We start from the raw sequence: 15951 nt of genomic DNA on the forward strand, positions 1-15951 counted from the left end.
TTCTAATTAATTGATCATGAATAATCAATTATTGGCCTCCCTATTCAAGGTAAAGACCACATATTTTACTATATCTTTACCTCTCTCATTATTTCCATGACTAAATTCTATAAACATTAACTTATATTTTCTATTAGATAACAATTTCTTACATAAAATGGATCTTTGTTTACCTTCTTTTCCATCACCTGGGGGGTAATAGTTGGGTCTATAGCAGGAGCAAAATAATTTGTAGTGCTGGGTTTTTGTGAAGTAGAAGGAATGAAAAGTCCTCTGTTGGCATGCTTAAAGTTTATCATTTCTTTTTGTGCTCCTGCTGGCTATGAAGAATTAGAAAGAAAACTAAGTGGTTACCGGTTCAAGTATGAGGTCAAAATTGGGAAGAATATAAAGCAATATGATTGAGATGCAAGGCAAAGAATTTTCTTGAGAAGTAAATGACTTCATTGGTTTCCTAGGTTATAATCTATCATAGAAAGACTATAAATAAATACCAGCAAACATGGATGTCTCTTGATGCCTGATTTTAAATGAGTGTACCTAGGAGTGTATCTTATATAGAGTAGTAAATATTTGGTAATCTGCATAAATTGAATCTTGACTGGCATAAGATTATGGGTGGAAAGAGGAATAATTGTTGATGGAAAAATAATAATAAAGTTTTCGTTAAAATGCACAATAGTGCGGGAACCTGTAGGTTGTCAGTTGCTGATTTCTGGTAGGTAGCACAGTGTGGTGAGGAATCTTACCATCACAACAGTTTCAGAAGCTGTGTCTGTGAAGGGATCTAAGGCTAGTTGCTGCTGGACTCCCGGTATAACCTGAAAAATTGGAAAGTTTTTAAAAAGCCTAAATTTTTCATCTATAAAATAGTGGTTTTACATTCAAGGCAGTTAGCACACGTCTCAACTTCTTTAATTTCAGTTTCTTAAAAACAAACATAATCATTTAGATTCGAGAAAGAGAAAAGTAGTTTGTGACATGGGACATACAACTCTGCTTGTGTTGTTAGGAGCTTGCTGGACATTCTCTGCTGGGCCCTGGTGTTCTGTTGAATATTAACAACCCTGCAGAATACCAACATCAGACAAGGTCATGTCTGAACATGATGAAGTACAACAAAAACAAGATCACTCTGTAATCTTGTGTAAAGCAAGGTCACCATGCTAGCCACAAAAATACCAGGTATCCTCATATCCTGGATAATCTGAGTAACTCTTCTTTTTTTATGAATCATAGCCTTTGCCTTGCTCTGTTTTTCTTATCTTCTAGGTAAGAATTGTTTAATTAACCAGTTGTAGAATTATCAATCATTTCCTGAGAATACCAAATTCAGAGTGAACCATTACTTCCTGAAGTCTCCCCAAAATCACCTGACAGAAGCCTAGAAGAGTCGCCTTCCTATTAAGACACCCACAGGGATGCCTGAGTGATTCAGTTGGTTAAGTGTCCAACTTTTGATCTCAGCTCAGGTCATGATCTCATGGTTTATGGCATGGAGCCCCATGTAGGGCTCTGCACTGACAGCACAGAGCTTGGGATTCTCTCCCCCTCCCTCTCTGCCCCATCCTGCTCATGTGCTCTCTTTCTCTCTCTCAAAATAAAGAAATAAACTTAAAAAATGATTTATTAAGAAAAAAAGACACCCAGAGTTCCCCATGTGTGTCCTCCACTGTTGCAATGAGTAGATAAATCTAATTTTGTTCAACTATGGTGGTGTTCCTGATGGGTTTTGGATGAAGGGCACTGATGGATTTAATAGGTCATGAAGCAAGTCATTTGAAAAGTTAGTTTTGTTTTTAATGAAAAATATGCATTACTTACAGGTTCTACTTGTACTGGAATATATCCAAATTGGGTATAGAATGGCATCTGTCAGATTTTTGGAAAATGTGTTAGATTTATTGTATGATTTTGTCATAATTTTATAATAAATGATGACTTAAAATTATATATAATATTGTATTATATTATAATTATATTAAATACTTTTTTAATAAAATTTCATATCTTCTAGTTGATAAAAATTATTGATAAATTACCAAGCATCTTTTTAATACTGTATTATTCCTAGCTTAAAATTTCCCCTTTCTCTCTAAATTAACACGTCTCAGAATTACTACTACCAGTCTCTTAAAGCATAATTTTCAGTTTTCTCTAATTTGGTTTTAGAGTGGTGATAAGCTACTAAAAACTTCCCCCATTCTAACTAAAAGAAATCTAGTTATGTATGTGCCACCTGGAATTACATTAGAATTCCAAAAATGTAGGGCCACAAAGCTCAATATAAAGTTATCTAATTGTATCTAGTGATCCTAGGTGCCGTCTGTCATGGGGGATATTTATTTATTTATTTTTTAATAATAGCCACATGTAAATATGACAAGAGGGATGCTGGTAACTTTTAAAAAATTAGAAGATTTTTTCCAAGATGATGCAACCTCTGGCCTCTGATTTTACTGAAGTCCACTCACTGACTTCGTTCTTTTTAAAATTCAGCTTCAAGCACTTCCATCTTAGTGATATGTTAGGAGAACACACTATATCTTTTTGTCACCATCAGTCTAGGCTGTTGACTTTTGCAGTAAATATACTCAGATATTCTCTTCTCTGAAAATTTACTATAACTTCTCTATTCTCAGGAGGAACTAGTCAGATTACAATCAAATAGTAGTTACCTGCTCCTCAAATTGCTGCTGTCCTGTTTGTGGAGGTGACTGTGTGGCTGTCTGTTGAGGTTGTTCCCAAGGTAGGAGCATGTAGACTGGATAGTACTGAAACATCTATTTGTAAACAGAAAAGTACATAAGAGCTTCCATTAGATCCACATAGGTCTTTAAAAAAAGTCTTCTAATGTCAATATTGTTTCACAGCTTATATATATATATGCATAAAGTAGTCCTTCTTTAAGCACATATATGCATATATGCATAAAGTAGTCCTTCTCAGACTTTAGAAATAACTCATATTACACATGATGCTGGCCTTTAAGATTGCACTTAATAGAAGACCATGGGGGAGGGAAAGGAAAAAAAAAAGTTAGAGAGGGAGAGACCCAAACCATAAGAGACTCTTAGAAACTGAGAATAAACTGAGAGTTGATGGGAGGTTGGAGGGAGGGGAGGGTTGGTGATGGGCATTGAGGAGGGCACCTGTGGGGATGAGCACTGGGTGTTGTATGGAAACCAATTTGACAATAAATTTCATATTAAAAAAAAAAGACTGCTTGGTCAAACACATTAAGGAAGTAGTAAAATAACAAGATTTTCAAAAATGGCACCTTGGACCTTACATAAAAACTGTAGATTTTATATACAGACATCATGTACAAATTACTTTGCGAATATCTAAGAAGAGAATAGTTTAGCAGCATTTTCCATATTTTTTGAGAATCATTATTCCGCAGGATATAATAAGGAACGAATTCTCAAGAATGTTTTGCCTTTAATAATTGCCATTTTGAGACAATCCCTATGCATTTTTAGAATATTGGACAACCCAGAAATAGACAAGGAAATGCTTTAACTGCAACTTTAACATGCCACACATTATCATGTATTGGCTTCCATTTATATCTGTGTGTGTCTACACATGTATATGTGTTTACAGAAAATGGGGACCTTAGTATGTACATAGAGTTTAGTATGCTGTTTTGTTTCCTTGCATAATTAAATAAGAGACAATAATAGATATAAGAGTTAAAAACAACAAGTGTAGTTTGAGAAGTACATTTTATGCAGTGGTTCTTACTTTTGGCTACGAGTTAAAATCACCTATTTAGCATTTTAAGGTAATCATACTTGGGATCTACTCATCAGGTCTTGATTCATTAGGTGTGGGCAGGGTCCGGGCATTTGTAATTTTGAAAATTACAGAGGGTGGAGAGCCACTGGTTTAGTGGTTAAAAGAAGGATGAAGAATTATATTCCCAGTCATCTATTTACTTCCATTAGGATTGGGAATTTAATCTCACTAAGACTTAGTTTCCTGATCCTTAAAATGAAGCAGTTTCACTTACCAAGTATAGAATGAGGTAATGTCTAGAAGTAACTTTTATTTTATGATGAGGGTGGGAAAAAATTACATAATTATGATTACATGGGAGCCAAGTGGTGTAACTTTTGATGAAATGGTCAGTTTTCTGCTGGTGAATAATTTATCTATGTCCCTATTTCTTTGAACCTAGTTTATTATAAAATTAATTAAACTAATCTTAAGAGGGCTTTTCATATTACTCTAATGATTATACTAGTTGGCATTCATTTTTTAAGGTCTCTTATTTAATAGAAATCACCATTTGATTGTAATATGAAGTTAAATTGAAAATACACACAAGAACCTGGAAATATTTTGAGCAGAGTGCCATACTGCCAAATAACATGGTAAGCGTTTTTTATCTCTTCATCATATCATAATTTATCAATTTAACACATCTACCTCTAAAACAAAATTCAGGGTTGGAAAAAGTCAGCCTACAGTATTTTTTTAGTTCCCAAATTCCAGTACAAATGTCATGCAGAGGGAACGTGACTTACGGCTTGGTGAGCTCCTTTATTCCCAATACACTAATGCCCTGGAAACTCGGGAATCTCCTTTGCTGTTCTTCCTTCAGGAGTTATTATGTAAGCCTAAAATTAACAAACTGATGCAAGCCCAGCAATGGTGGCACTAGACAGAGATAATTGTATAAGTTTCATAGCCCTGCTATAGGAGTCAGAGCTCCAAATATAAAAGAAAGCATTAGGTGGAGAGTATATATAGCCATCTGTCTGTAGGAGTGACAGTATTCCATTTATTTACCTGTGCTTGCTCTTGAGGCATTTTGAAGGAGAACACATAGGGCATAACCTGCCGAAAAAAGGTATAAAAAATGATACTTGACTTTTAAAAATATATTTTAAAAATATTTTTTAATGTTTATTTTTGAAAGAGAGAGACAGAGTGCAAGTGGGGGAGGGGGAGAGAGAGAGGGAGACACAGAATCCAAAGCAAGCTCCAGGCTCTGAGCTATCAGCACAGAGCCTGATGGGTGCGAACTCACAAACCAGGAGATCATGACCTGAGCAGAAGTTGGATGCTTAACTGACTGAGCTAACCAGGTGCCCTTAAAGATATATTTTTTAGATGTTTACTTATTTATTTTGAGAGAGAGAGAGAGAGAGAGAGAGAGAGAGGATGCACACTTGTGAGCGGACACACATGAGCAGAGGAGGGGCATAGAGAGAGAGATTGAGAGAGAATCCCAAGCAGGCTCTGTGCTGTAGTGTAGAGCCAGATGCAGGACTCAATCCCACAAACCATGAGATCATGACCTGAGCCAGAATCAAGATTCAGATGTTTGAGGCTCCTGGGTAGCTAAGTCAGTTAGGTGGCCAACTTTGGCTCAGGTCATAATCTCATGCTTGGTGAGTTCGAGGCCTGCATCAGGCTCTGTGCTGACTGAAACTCAGAGCTTGCAGTCTGCTCTGGACTCTGTGTCTCTCTCTTTCTCTGCCCTATCCCGCTCACATGTCTCTCTCTCTGTCTCTCAAAATGAATAAAACATTAAAAAAAGTCAGATGCTTAACCAACTGAGTCACCCAGGCACCCCTGTACTCGACTTTTTAACATAAAATTCCGGAGCTGTTTTTCTTAGACCTAGCCACTACATGTGTAATTTATATACAAGACTTCTGTGACAACAAAAATGTATCTATTATGTGTATGTCATTAATGAAAATTGTTTCTTTTTTAAAGATGAAATTTCTCTAATTATCTTTTCTAAGACTTGTTTTATCACTTTTGATTTGTGACTGTGATATAGTAGCTGATTTAAATAGCTTTTTTTCATGTGAGAAATCAGAAAAGATAGGGAAGTACTTCCAGTGATGGTAGAGCAAAGTATGAGAAAGAATTCTCTCTCAGTAACCCCTGTCTTATTTTAAAGAACTCCTGTCTTGTTTTTTGTTTGTTTGTTTGGATTTTGTTTTTAAGAGATAGAGAATGAGCAGGGGAGAGAGAGAGATCATGACCTGAGCTGGAATCAAGAGTCAGACGTTTAATTGTCTGAGCCACACAGGCTCCCTGCTCCTGTCTTATTTTAAAGCTGATTCATAATTCATTTTCACATTCAAAGTGAGTTACCTCTCCAAAGAATAAGATGGGAGAGGCTCTACTTACATGATTAGAGCCCTGTTGGGTCTGTGGTGATGTTTGAGGCTGTGAGGGGTCCAGCTGTCCCACCTGAGTTCCCTGGGCAAAACTGACCCATCCTGGGAAAGGTGTCTGATTTGGGAACAGTCCAGCCAACCGGTCAAAAGCTGATAAAGAGAATTGGGAGAGCCCTGGAATTTGAGCTTGCTGCTGCTGTTGTAGAATCCCAGAGAAAGGAGGAATCCATGAATTAAATGGGCCCTGGGAGGACATGAAAGAAAGGAAGAATTTCTCTTTCATTTCAGAAAGAATTTTAAATCAGTCCTGAGCAAGAAAAGGACAAAATGTAAACGATTTCTGCAATTCTACTGCAGCATTATAAAAAAGGACAGCATTTTAGGACATTATGAGCGTGCAAATAGCATGACCAATGCTAAATTCCCAGAGATCATAAAAAATATGGGGCAGAGTGAGGTGGATGAAGGGTATGGTTTCTGCAGTTGCCAGACTGGTTGTAAATCTTCTTCTTCTTCAACTGAGTATGACTTTGTGTAAATAGTTAATTTAACTATCTCATAGTTGTGAGAATTTGTGTCTGGCATGTGTCAAATTCTCAGTAAATAAATCTTAATCAGATTACAGCTTTTACTTTTGTCTTCAAACAAAGGTCATTAGAATATATGGGATGAATATATAACCTTAATAATTGAGATTCCAGAAATGAAATCAGAAAACATTTTGTCCTCATACAAACTACTGTAAAAAAATAAGTCATAGGCAAATCTTCTTAGAATAATCATAGAGGTACCTGAAACTGTAGTGGCTGAAGCTGAGCAGTATTAAGATTCAGAAGTAACTAGAAAAGGAAAGATAATATGAAAACCAGATTATTACACATGCTAAAACTATTAAGAACGATGTTTACTACAAATAAAGAACAAGTCAGAGCTGACTGATCCGTTTCCTGCTAGTGGTGTTTTCTCACTAAGTTTATGCTAAATTACTGTGATTAGAGATTAGGATTTAACCACCTCTCCCCTGCTGTGTATAAACTTGCAAAACTTCAGCCCATTCCAGTGGGTTAGCCACTCACTTTATGCTCTTAAACACCTATACACATCTGTATTAGGTGCTATTAGAATAAAAATATATATATGAGATACTGTCTCTGCCTTTAAAGAGTTTACTGTCAAACAGGGGAGCAAAATGATATTCTAGAAATAACCTGGTACACCCAATAAACATCAGTATTGGAAATGTATTTGGATATAAGAGCTAATGGATAGGCATGCAGTGTAAATTAATGAAGGCTTTTATCTCTACTCTACTGGGTTTCCATAGAAACAAACAAACAAAATGGAGGGATTGTTGTAAGTATTTCAACTAACCTCATTGCTGTTGCTTGCAGACATAAGGCGCTGTGGGATAAGCTAAAAAATAAACAACAAACAAATGGTGAACGAAGGATTTGTTAAAGGTTCCCCACAATGGTTTTAGTTATACCATAAGATCACTTACTGGGGCTGACATTGTGGCTCCCAGAAGCCCAAGAAGAATTATAGTTTTCATTTTCAGATGAAATAGCTAGAAAATAAGTTGTAAAATTGACCTTTAAAGAGAACCTCTGTGTAAAAATCATGATAACAATAATTTGTTAGTATTGTTCCATCAGAGGAATGGTTGGGTAAATTCTATAGTATTTACTTATATATTAAGATTTAAAATAAAAAATGCATACTTATAAATATCTATAACAGAAATTATTCTTTTTCTCAGAGCAGCTCTTTATAAAAACCAGAATTGTTTGCTTCTCCTCTTAGCTTGACCAAATCGTTCATTTGGTGGCATGTGATGTAGTTGAATGAGTTAAAGAACAAGGTGGTGTCCTCCCTTGCGATGTTTTGTACTTAAGGGGATGGGTCCTTCTGATCATGAGAGGCCCATCACTATGTGTTTATGATAAAGACAATTTTAATGTCTGTTTAATGTAGTAGTAAAAATACTACAATAAAGATCTGACAATAGCAGTCTAATAACAGATAAAAGTTCATTTAAAAATCTAATGACATTAAAGTACCTTAAAACTAGGCAACTGAGTCAATATTTTTCTAATTTGGGGAAAGATTATCAAATAAAACTGTAATATTGATTTATAGTGTAACTCATGGAAGCATATTATATCTTGTCCTCCAGATGTAAAAACTCCTGCCCTAATTCAAATTACTGACCTACATAAGCATTTAGGGTGACCCTGGTAGTTTATTCTACAGGATTTGACTGATTTGGGCCCTTAAAATTATGAAAGCAAATATTTTGGTATCTTACCTTAATCCTTTGCCTAAGAAGAGAAATCTAAGCCCATGCAAGATCTGTGTTCTTTTTATCTTTCAGCTCTGCTGCTTGAAGCTTCTCTTAAATTTAAAAACCCATCTTTAGAAAAGAATGACCAATCATTTTTCAAAGGGACTAGTGATTTAGTGGGTTTCAGACAATGGCTTAGCTAATAACCACTTTCCTAATCATCAAGGTAGTACATGGGATTCCCACACTTTTAGTAATGTCCTTAAATTATCCTCTGACAAATGTTTCCCTGTGATCATTCCTAGCTTCTGCTTTGGTTATGACTACATCTTCTAGAATAATTTCATTCTGCTCCATTTATCATCTTAAAATGAATACAGTAATAGAGTAGCCTTTATGCCTTTATTCAAGGATTAATGGGTGATTAATTTTTATTTCAAGAGTAAAATACAGAATTACTAGATGTAAGAGGTCTAAAAGATAAAAATCCAAAACCTACTTAGAGGCAGTTAAGATTCTCTGGTTCTTCAGTGTTGGACTGAGTAAATATGAACTAATTTTATTTAGGTTCAACCTTGAAAATATCAGTATATCTCCATTTACCTACAGAATGAAATCCTAAAATCATTACTAATTTCTATGTATCTATGACATATCTATAACCCATGTGATCATGTTGCTTGGAATAAGTAATTGAATAAATATGAAGCATGATGGCCTACATTTTAAAAATAAATGGTGAATGTTTTGTGTTTTAAAACATCCCTTTTGCTAAATATGATTTTAGCATTCAAAATACAACTGTTATGATCCACACTTCATTGTTACTTAAATTTTCTTCATAATGTGTTTTGCATTTGTCTTGTTTTTCTTTGCTGTTAGTATTGACCCTCTTCTAGTAGACAGTCCAAGATCATAAGCATTGCCATAATGTATTATCAGTTAATTTCCATTGGAAGAGTTCTTTTGCTAACTTAATCTTGAATAACTAATGGTAGCTATCATGCAGGAAAACAACATTATTACCTTTCAATGAATTTGTCTTTCTTAGCAGGGTGAGACACTTCTTGAACTTGCATGGTTCATTAATACTGAAAAATATGCCATTTTTTATAGAGCCAAAAAAAAAAAAAAAAAAAAAAAAGAAAAGCTACAAGGGAAAAAAATAGTAAAGATAACAAGACCCCTTCCTTTACTAAAGCAGAGAAGCCACAACTAGGATTTTCTATCTGTTAGAAAGGAACTTTCCCAAGATTTACAAAAGTTTCCTTTTAGATTAGCCAAATATTTAGACTGCCCCAGATGTTGATGCAGATTTAACTAGAGCTTGGTGGTTAATGTAACCAGTTGTTGCCTGGAAAATCCAGTATTTGGGTGGGTGGGTGAACTAGATAGATGGCTCTAAATTGTCTGATGACATACTTCCAATTAATGACCTTGGTCTATTCTGAATATTGTCAAATTAAATTTAGTACACCATTAAGGTCTCAGTCTCAGAGGTTTTCTGTTGCATTGTTGGGGTCTTAGGCAGCTAACACTACTACCGAGCCAGAAAGTTGTCAGGGCCCAGCACTGGAAAAGTTAGGGACTGTATCACAGAGCCAAAATATAGTCAATGTAAAAATCAGCTTGATGATGAATAGTTTCAACTAGCTACAGTCCTTAAATGTGAAGGCAGTTGGAAGGAAATTTCTGTTATTGTTTTCTGTTTTTATTTTCCATACTTGAGTATTCTAAAGCAAAGCAGTTGAAACTCTCCAGTTATACAACAAATTGAAGTAGAAAAGAGCAGGTTATGCTTTCCTACCTGATACCTCCCTATGTCATTGGTGGCAAAGTTATCTCTGGGCCGGAGGGAAAGTCGCAAGGGGTTCTCATTTAATTCTTACCACACCATAGTGTGGATATTGTCTGTGTCTCTTTTTTACATTCAGCTATGTTGAACGTATTCATTTTTTTTGGTCCATTCACCGTAGCTATTCCATTGACTTTGTGAAATAAATAGGTTCTTTTATTCAAAGAAGAAAAAGGTGATACACATCCAGAGCAATGTCAGTCTTTATGGATTAAGGTACAGGGACCTTAAGTTGAGGAAACCTTACAATGAGGATATCCTGAGCCAGAGATTGTGACTGTGACTTCATTACTTTGTTTTAGTTTGATGACCAGAACACCAGATACCCCTTCATTCAAATAAAAGTACAAAAACACACATCAGTGCCAAGTACATATGACTGTTGGATTAGGTACCATTAAAATGATCCGTACCCTTACTCTGTTCCGATAACGTAGATGGTGAAGCACAAATAACAATGGCTTATATATTAGTCCTTTCAAAATGTTATCTCTGCTTTCCTTTCCCTTCAACCAACCTGAAAAATCAGTTAAGAGGTTGACAGAGAACCACGGTGAAGTAAATCAGTATTCTGCACATCAAGAGAATAGAGTTTGAATTTTAGCACTGCTTACAATAAAATAATTTTCTTGTATTTGAGTTATAATTTTCTAGGAGCTTCTAATGACATATCAAGGTAAACAGGATACTTATATCATTGCCACATTTCAGTGAGAAAGCTGAGGCACAAGGTTCAGCAACTTCATTCATTCATTTATTTATACAACACAACACACATTTATTGTATAACTTCTATATCGATGTCCTTATTGGGTTTTGAGAACTTAGTACTAATAAAACAGACATGATTTCTGCTTCATGGAAATTACTGTTAGTTTTCTACTATCAAAGGATTACCAGAATAATGGCCAGAATACTGGTCTTTTGATTATTAATCAAGTAGTCTTTCCAAATCACCAAGCTGCCTAACCAGGGAGAAGAGAGACAGCACAGTTCCAAAGATAATTAACAACAATAACAAAATAATAAACGATAATAGTGAATATTTTCATTTATTGCCAGAGTTGAATAATGAATCTCAGTTCAATCAAGGTAACTGGTGACTCTAACAATTACTTCATTATTAATTTGTACAATAAATACAGAGGATAAGCAAGCTGTCAATCATATCTTTTCTATTACATAGTAGAGTGCTTACTTTTAACTTCTATGAGACTTCACTCAAATGCCCCCTTCTGTTTAATAGTGTACATTACTGGATATTAATCATCACCTGCTCACTATGCCAATACATTCTAGCTTAATGGCTTTGGCTTGATAATATGAGTCTAAATTTATTGTATTTCAGAGTTATAGGTACATGCATGTGAATTATGTCTATAAAATATAATTTCCAGGATTAACTTGTTCAGGAATAGAGATATTAAGAAAAATAAGGTTATATATACCTCCTCTTTTCACAAAAGGGCCCAGGAGGTTCAGAGTAATTGAGAAGCCTCTATACAATTAAGCTTGGGCTACAAAACTATCAATTGACTGTGAGTCCATAAAGTGTAGCCTGTAGAGCATTCTGTGGGAGGCACATTGTCTCAAACACACCCCATCCTGGTTTGGGCATAATCAACACTCACCTTTTCTGAAAAGCACTTCTTTTGTCCTCTAACCTGAAATGGTTTCTTTTTCTGCTGAACTACTGTCATATTTATTTGTGTCCTTTGCTCTTTGTAAATTTCAGACAACTACTTTCATGACCCATGTGTCTGTTTCTTCTTTTTGTCTGGCACTAAACTGGTTTCTGTATGATAACTTCCCAGAAACAAACTCCATTTTAATAAAAATATTGTAGTTTTAGTAACTTGATTTAAGATTAGGGTCTTTGGGTGATTTCTGGCTTTCCCCCCCTGACATCTAGCCAAGGCCACACTGGGGTCATGGGGCTTCTTGTGAATGTTGCGGTCAAGGGCAGTAATTAGACCAGTCTGACTTAATTCTCCCTCAGAATTGTGTTGATTGTCTTCTTTTTCTATTTTGTTACATTAAGAGTGTATCTCCTTAACAAGATTTTATGCTTTCTGACAGCACTGGTATTTTATGGCTCCAAATTTTGCTGTCTTGTCTTCCTTTTTTCTTCTTCACTTCCTTTCTCCTTGACTTCTTCTATATATTTACTCATTTCTTCTTTTGTCTCCTACTCCATTTATTTCCTTTTCTTCCACCTTTCCTGGTTTACAAACTGTCCAGTGATCTGACTCTTGCCTTGTTCCCCTACTTGACTGCTTCTCACTTCAGTCCTTGTTCACCAACTCCAGCAATGCTAGTTTTCTCTCTGAAGTTTGAACATATAAAATCTATTCCTGCCTCAAGGCCTTAGTTGTTTTCTACGCCCAGAATGCTGTCTCTTTGATCACTGAGGAGCCAGAGCCTTCTTATCATTCAGTTTAGGAGTCATCCCACAAAAGGATGTTCCCAGACTACCCAATCTAGAGAAGTCACCTCTGTCATATCACCCTAGTTAAATTCTCTGCAAAGGCTGTATCACTGTTTCATAACTGATAATTTGTTTACTTATTTATTTATTATTTTTAGTAGTATTAATAATTATTTGTTTTTATTTTTTGCCTTCCATTACTAGAATATAATTCCATTACAGCAGAATCTTTTTTTTTAACTTCTTTATCTCAGTGCCTAGAGTAGTGTCAGGCCCATAATAAATACTCAAGTATTTGTTGAACGATTGTATGAAAGTTCTTATGACTTGGAAATTCCAAAGATACACTTTTACAGAGTGAGATTAAATGTTACTTACAGCACTGACAGACATGGAAAGTCATTGAAGTGTTTGATGAGGAGACATTACATTGTTTAATAAACTACTCTTCTTTCTAGAAATTTATTCTGTTATATAGGCATATTATAATACAACAAAATTATTAATGCAGTGTCTTTCATATTCCAGACAAAAATTATACCCCTGGCTTGGTTTAAACACTTTTCTAACATAGAGTCTGTTACCTCATTTCTGGTGAACTTACATGAAGAGTTTGGTAGAAAGGAGTGGTCATTTGTAATTATGTGTTTCTCTATTAGTAATGTCTTAGTCCACACCTTAGCAATTTTAGAAGTGTCTGCTTTTTTTTTTCCTGCTTGCTATTTGAACACCAAAAGGAGAACTGATATTTGTTGTTTGGAAAATGGCTCAGTGTCAAGTCTGATTGTAGAATTAAGGAAAGAAATTGGAGCTAAATTGTTAGACAGAAGGATTAGAAGTAGGAAAAAATCAGTATAAAGTTTATGAAAAATAATGTTATAAATGGGAATTGTATGCTGGAGGTCACTCAACATAATAGACTCAGATTATGAAGACGAATATAGCTAAAAGTGCTGCTAGATATTATTCTGTCATTCTGCTCCACCTTGGAAATAATTCTGTCTGAATTACCAGTGTTGGGTCAGTTGGTCACCCGTATTCACCTTACCCTGTCCTTTGGAATTATTGATGAAAAAAACTCTTCTTTAGTTTCTAACTCCTCTTTTTCAGAATTGTATTTGTCTCTGTAGTGGATGCTGTGATGTCCCAACCAGAGCCCCGTTCTGAAATGAAGGATTTATTGCCCTAGCTTCTGGGAGTGCTAACAGCAGTCAGCCTCTTCAAGATTTGCCTCTCCTGCCTCCCTCAAGGGCTTCTCTCTTCCCGGGCCAACAAACACCCTGTAACTAGTCCACTAAAGCCTCCAGGCCTCTTACCACCCAGATCCAGAATTCTGTATTGGGATTGACTAAAGCCTTTGTTGACACAGCAGCTGATCCTGCTTCCTTCCCCTCTATTCCATGGATGTTAAGTCTGAAGATTCTTAATAATTTTCCTGCATGTTCATCTCTACCTCAGACTGCTGTGGGGATCTCAACCTGAGACAGTCACCAAGTTGTTAATCATGGAAATATTACCTTTGAGTGACATGTTCTAAAGATTTGATCATATTTCCTCAAGTGTTAATTTCTCATCACGTTAGCCAGTTCTGAATCACTAGAGAGAATAGATTGTTGGTATTGAGAAGTAGCCTCTAATGTGCTACTCTCATTTATCATGTGTTGAATTGTGAATGTCATTATTTCTGTGCCTTAGGCCATGGTCTGATATACAGAACTAAGCTTTTCATTAGACTTTTACTGTTATGTATTTTACTGTATATTGAATAAGAACAAATATTATCTGAAATAATGGCCATAAAATGGTTAAATGGGAAAACTCCAAGGCCCTATATATGGAGTCCATGATGGGAAATTATTGCTGGTTATTCTTTTCATATAATGTTTTCCAAAACTTGCCCTGCTGCATCATTGCAAAGTATTTCTGACCAAGCTTGAGAGAGAGAGAGAGAGAGAGAGAGAGAGAGGACAGAGATCTCACTAGGGCCAGAAGCACCCAGCAGCTTTGCAATGTTCACACCAGAAAGTTTAGGACGGCATACATTTGTGGAGTAAGTCAGGACTAAGATAAACTAGGGCTGTGGATATTTAATTTCCAAAAACTTTTACGAAACTTCACAGTTTATTGTATTTATTTGTTACCAATTTTCAACTCATCTCCATCTCAAAGAACTTCAAATACAGCTCAAGATTAAGACTCTGGAGCCATTTTGCCTGGCTCCACTTTTAACTGCCATCTGCAAGCACTTGAACTATGGTCAAGTTTGAAACCTCTCTGAGGCTGGGTTTACCTTTCTGTAAAATGGGGATAACCTCATTGGGTTCATAAGATAATTATACTCTGTTCATATAAAAAGTATCTGATGTTAGTTACATTGGGATTAGATCCTAAGCATCTTGAGTGTCCCCAGGGCCTAGCACAAGATTGACTCAGAATATTTATTTGTTAAATGTATGAAAGAATGAAGCATAATACAGAAATATCTTTTCTTACAGAGACCAGCATGGTAAATTGAATAGCACTTGATGTAGAAGAATAGAAGCAAAACGCAAAAAGCCAGCATGATGTTAGAAATAGAGGATCCTGGGTGCTTGGATGGCTCAGTTGGTTAGGCGTTCAACTTGTGCTCAGGTCATGTTCTTGCAGCCTGTGAGTTTGATCCCCACATCTGGCTCTCTGCTGTCACCATGGAGCCCACTTTGGAACCTCTGTCTCCTGTTCTCTCTGCTCCTTCCCTGCTCGTGCATGTGTGCTCTCTCTCTCTCTCTCTCAAGAAATAAACATTAAAAAATTTAAAAAAGAATAAATAGAATATCCACAGAACACTTGGGTAAAAAGGTAGGCCTCTGAAACAAACATATATATTATCGATCAACTAGTCTGTTAATTAAAAATATTCTTGAAAAAATTTCCAAAATACAAATTTCAACATTTTATTAAGGAAAATTCACTTGTTTTTACCAACTCCTCTTTCCCTCAAATTCTATTCTTTCTTTTAAAGTGGTGTGCTGGTAAACTGGAGCTCTGACAGCAAACAAACAGCAAACCTCTTTTTTGTTGTATTATCTAATTTCCATACTGTAAATACTCCCACCAGGGTCCATTTCAAATTACTGACTGTTTAGCAAACTAGCTTTTAAAATTCCTAGTATTAAAGTTTGAATTTCAAAATGCAATAAAAGTCAAGTCCAACAAATTAATGCCTTCGCATAATGGATTGTGCTTGAATCACCCA

The 15951-nt window shown here is 35.7% G+C and overlaps 1 protein-coding gene across 1 annotated transcript; it reads right to left on the minus strand.

Moving 5' to 3' along the window:
• Positions 1 to 28: 28 nt before the first annotated feature.
• On the minus strand, positions 29 to 7701 carry ODAM (odontogenic, ameloblast associated). Its single transcript, XM_045474940.1, has 10 exons — positions 7651 to 7701; positions 7521 to 7562; positions 6941 to 6988; positions 6160 to 6393; positions 4801 to 4848; positions 2679 to 2783; positions 1825 to 1872; positions 750 to 821; positions 174 to 320; positions 29 to 40 (listed from the first exon to the last, which is right to left on the minus strand). The coding sequence occupies exons 1-10, from the start codon at positions 7699 to 7701 to the stop codon at positions 29 to 31; spliced, it is 807 nt and encodes a 268-aa protein (XP_045330896.1).
• Positions 7702 to 15951: the final 8250 nt, after the last annotated feature.

Source organism: Leopardus geoffroyi, chromosome B1 (genome assembly GCF_018350155.1).
Source record: "Leopardus geoffroyi isolate Oge1 chromosome B1, O.geoffroyi_Oge1_pat1.0, whole genome shotgun sequence".
NCBI lineage: Eukaryota > Metazoa > Chordata > Mammalia > Carnivora > Felidae > Leopardus > Leopardus geoffroyi.

Bases quoted from the DNA above. Each gene is read 5' to 3' on its own strand.
- ODAM (XM_045474940.1), bottom strand. From the start codon at position 7,701: ATGAAAACTATAATTCTTCTTGGGCTTCTGGGAGCCACAATGTCAGCC. The intron at 6,394-6,940 runs GTACCTCTATGA...ATGTCCTCCCAG, and splicing joins TTCAGCCACTACAGTTTCAG to GGCCCATTTAATTCATGGAT. The intron at 4,849-6,159 runs GTAAGTAGAGCC...TTTTTTCGGCAG, and splicing joins CCCAACAGGGCTCTAATCAT to GTTATGCCCTATGTGTTCTC.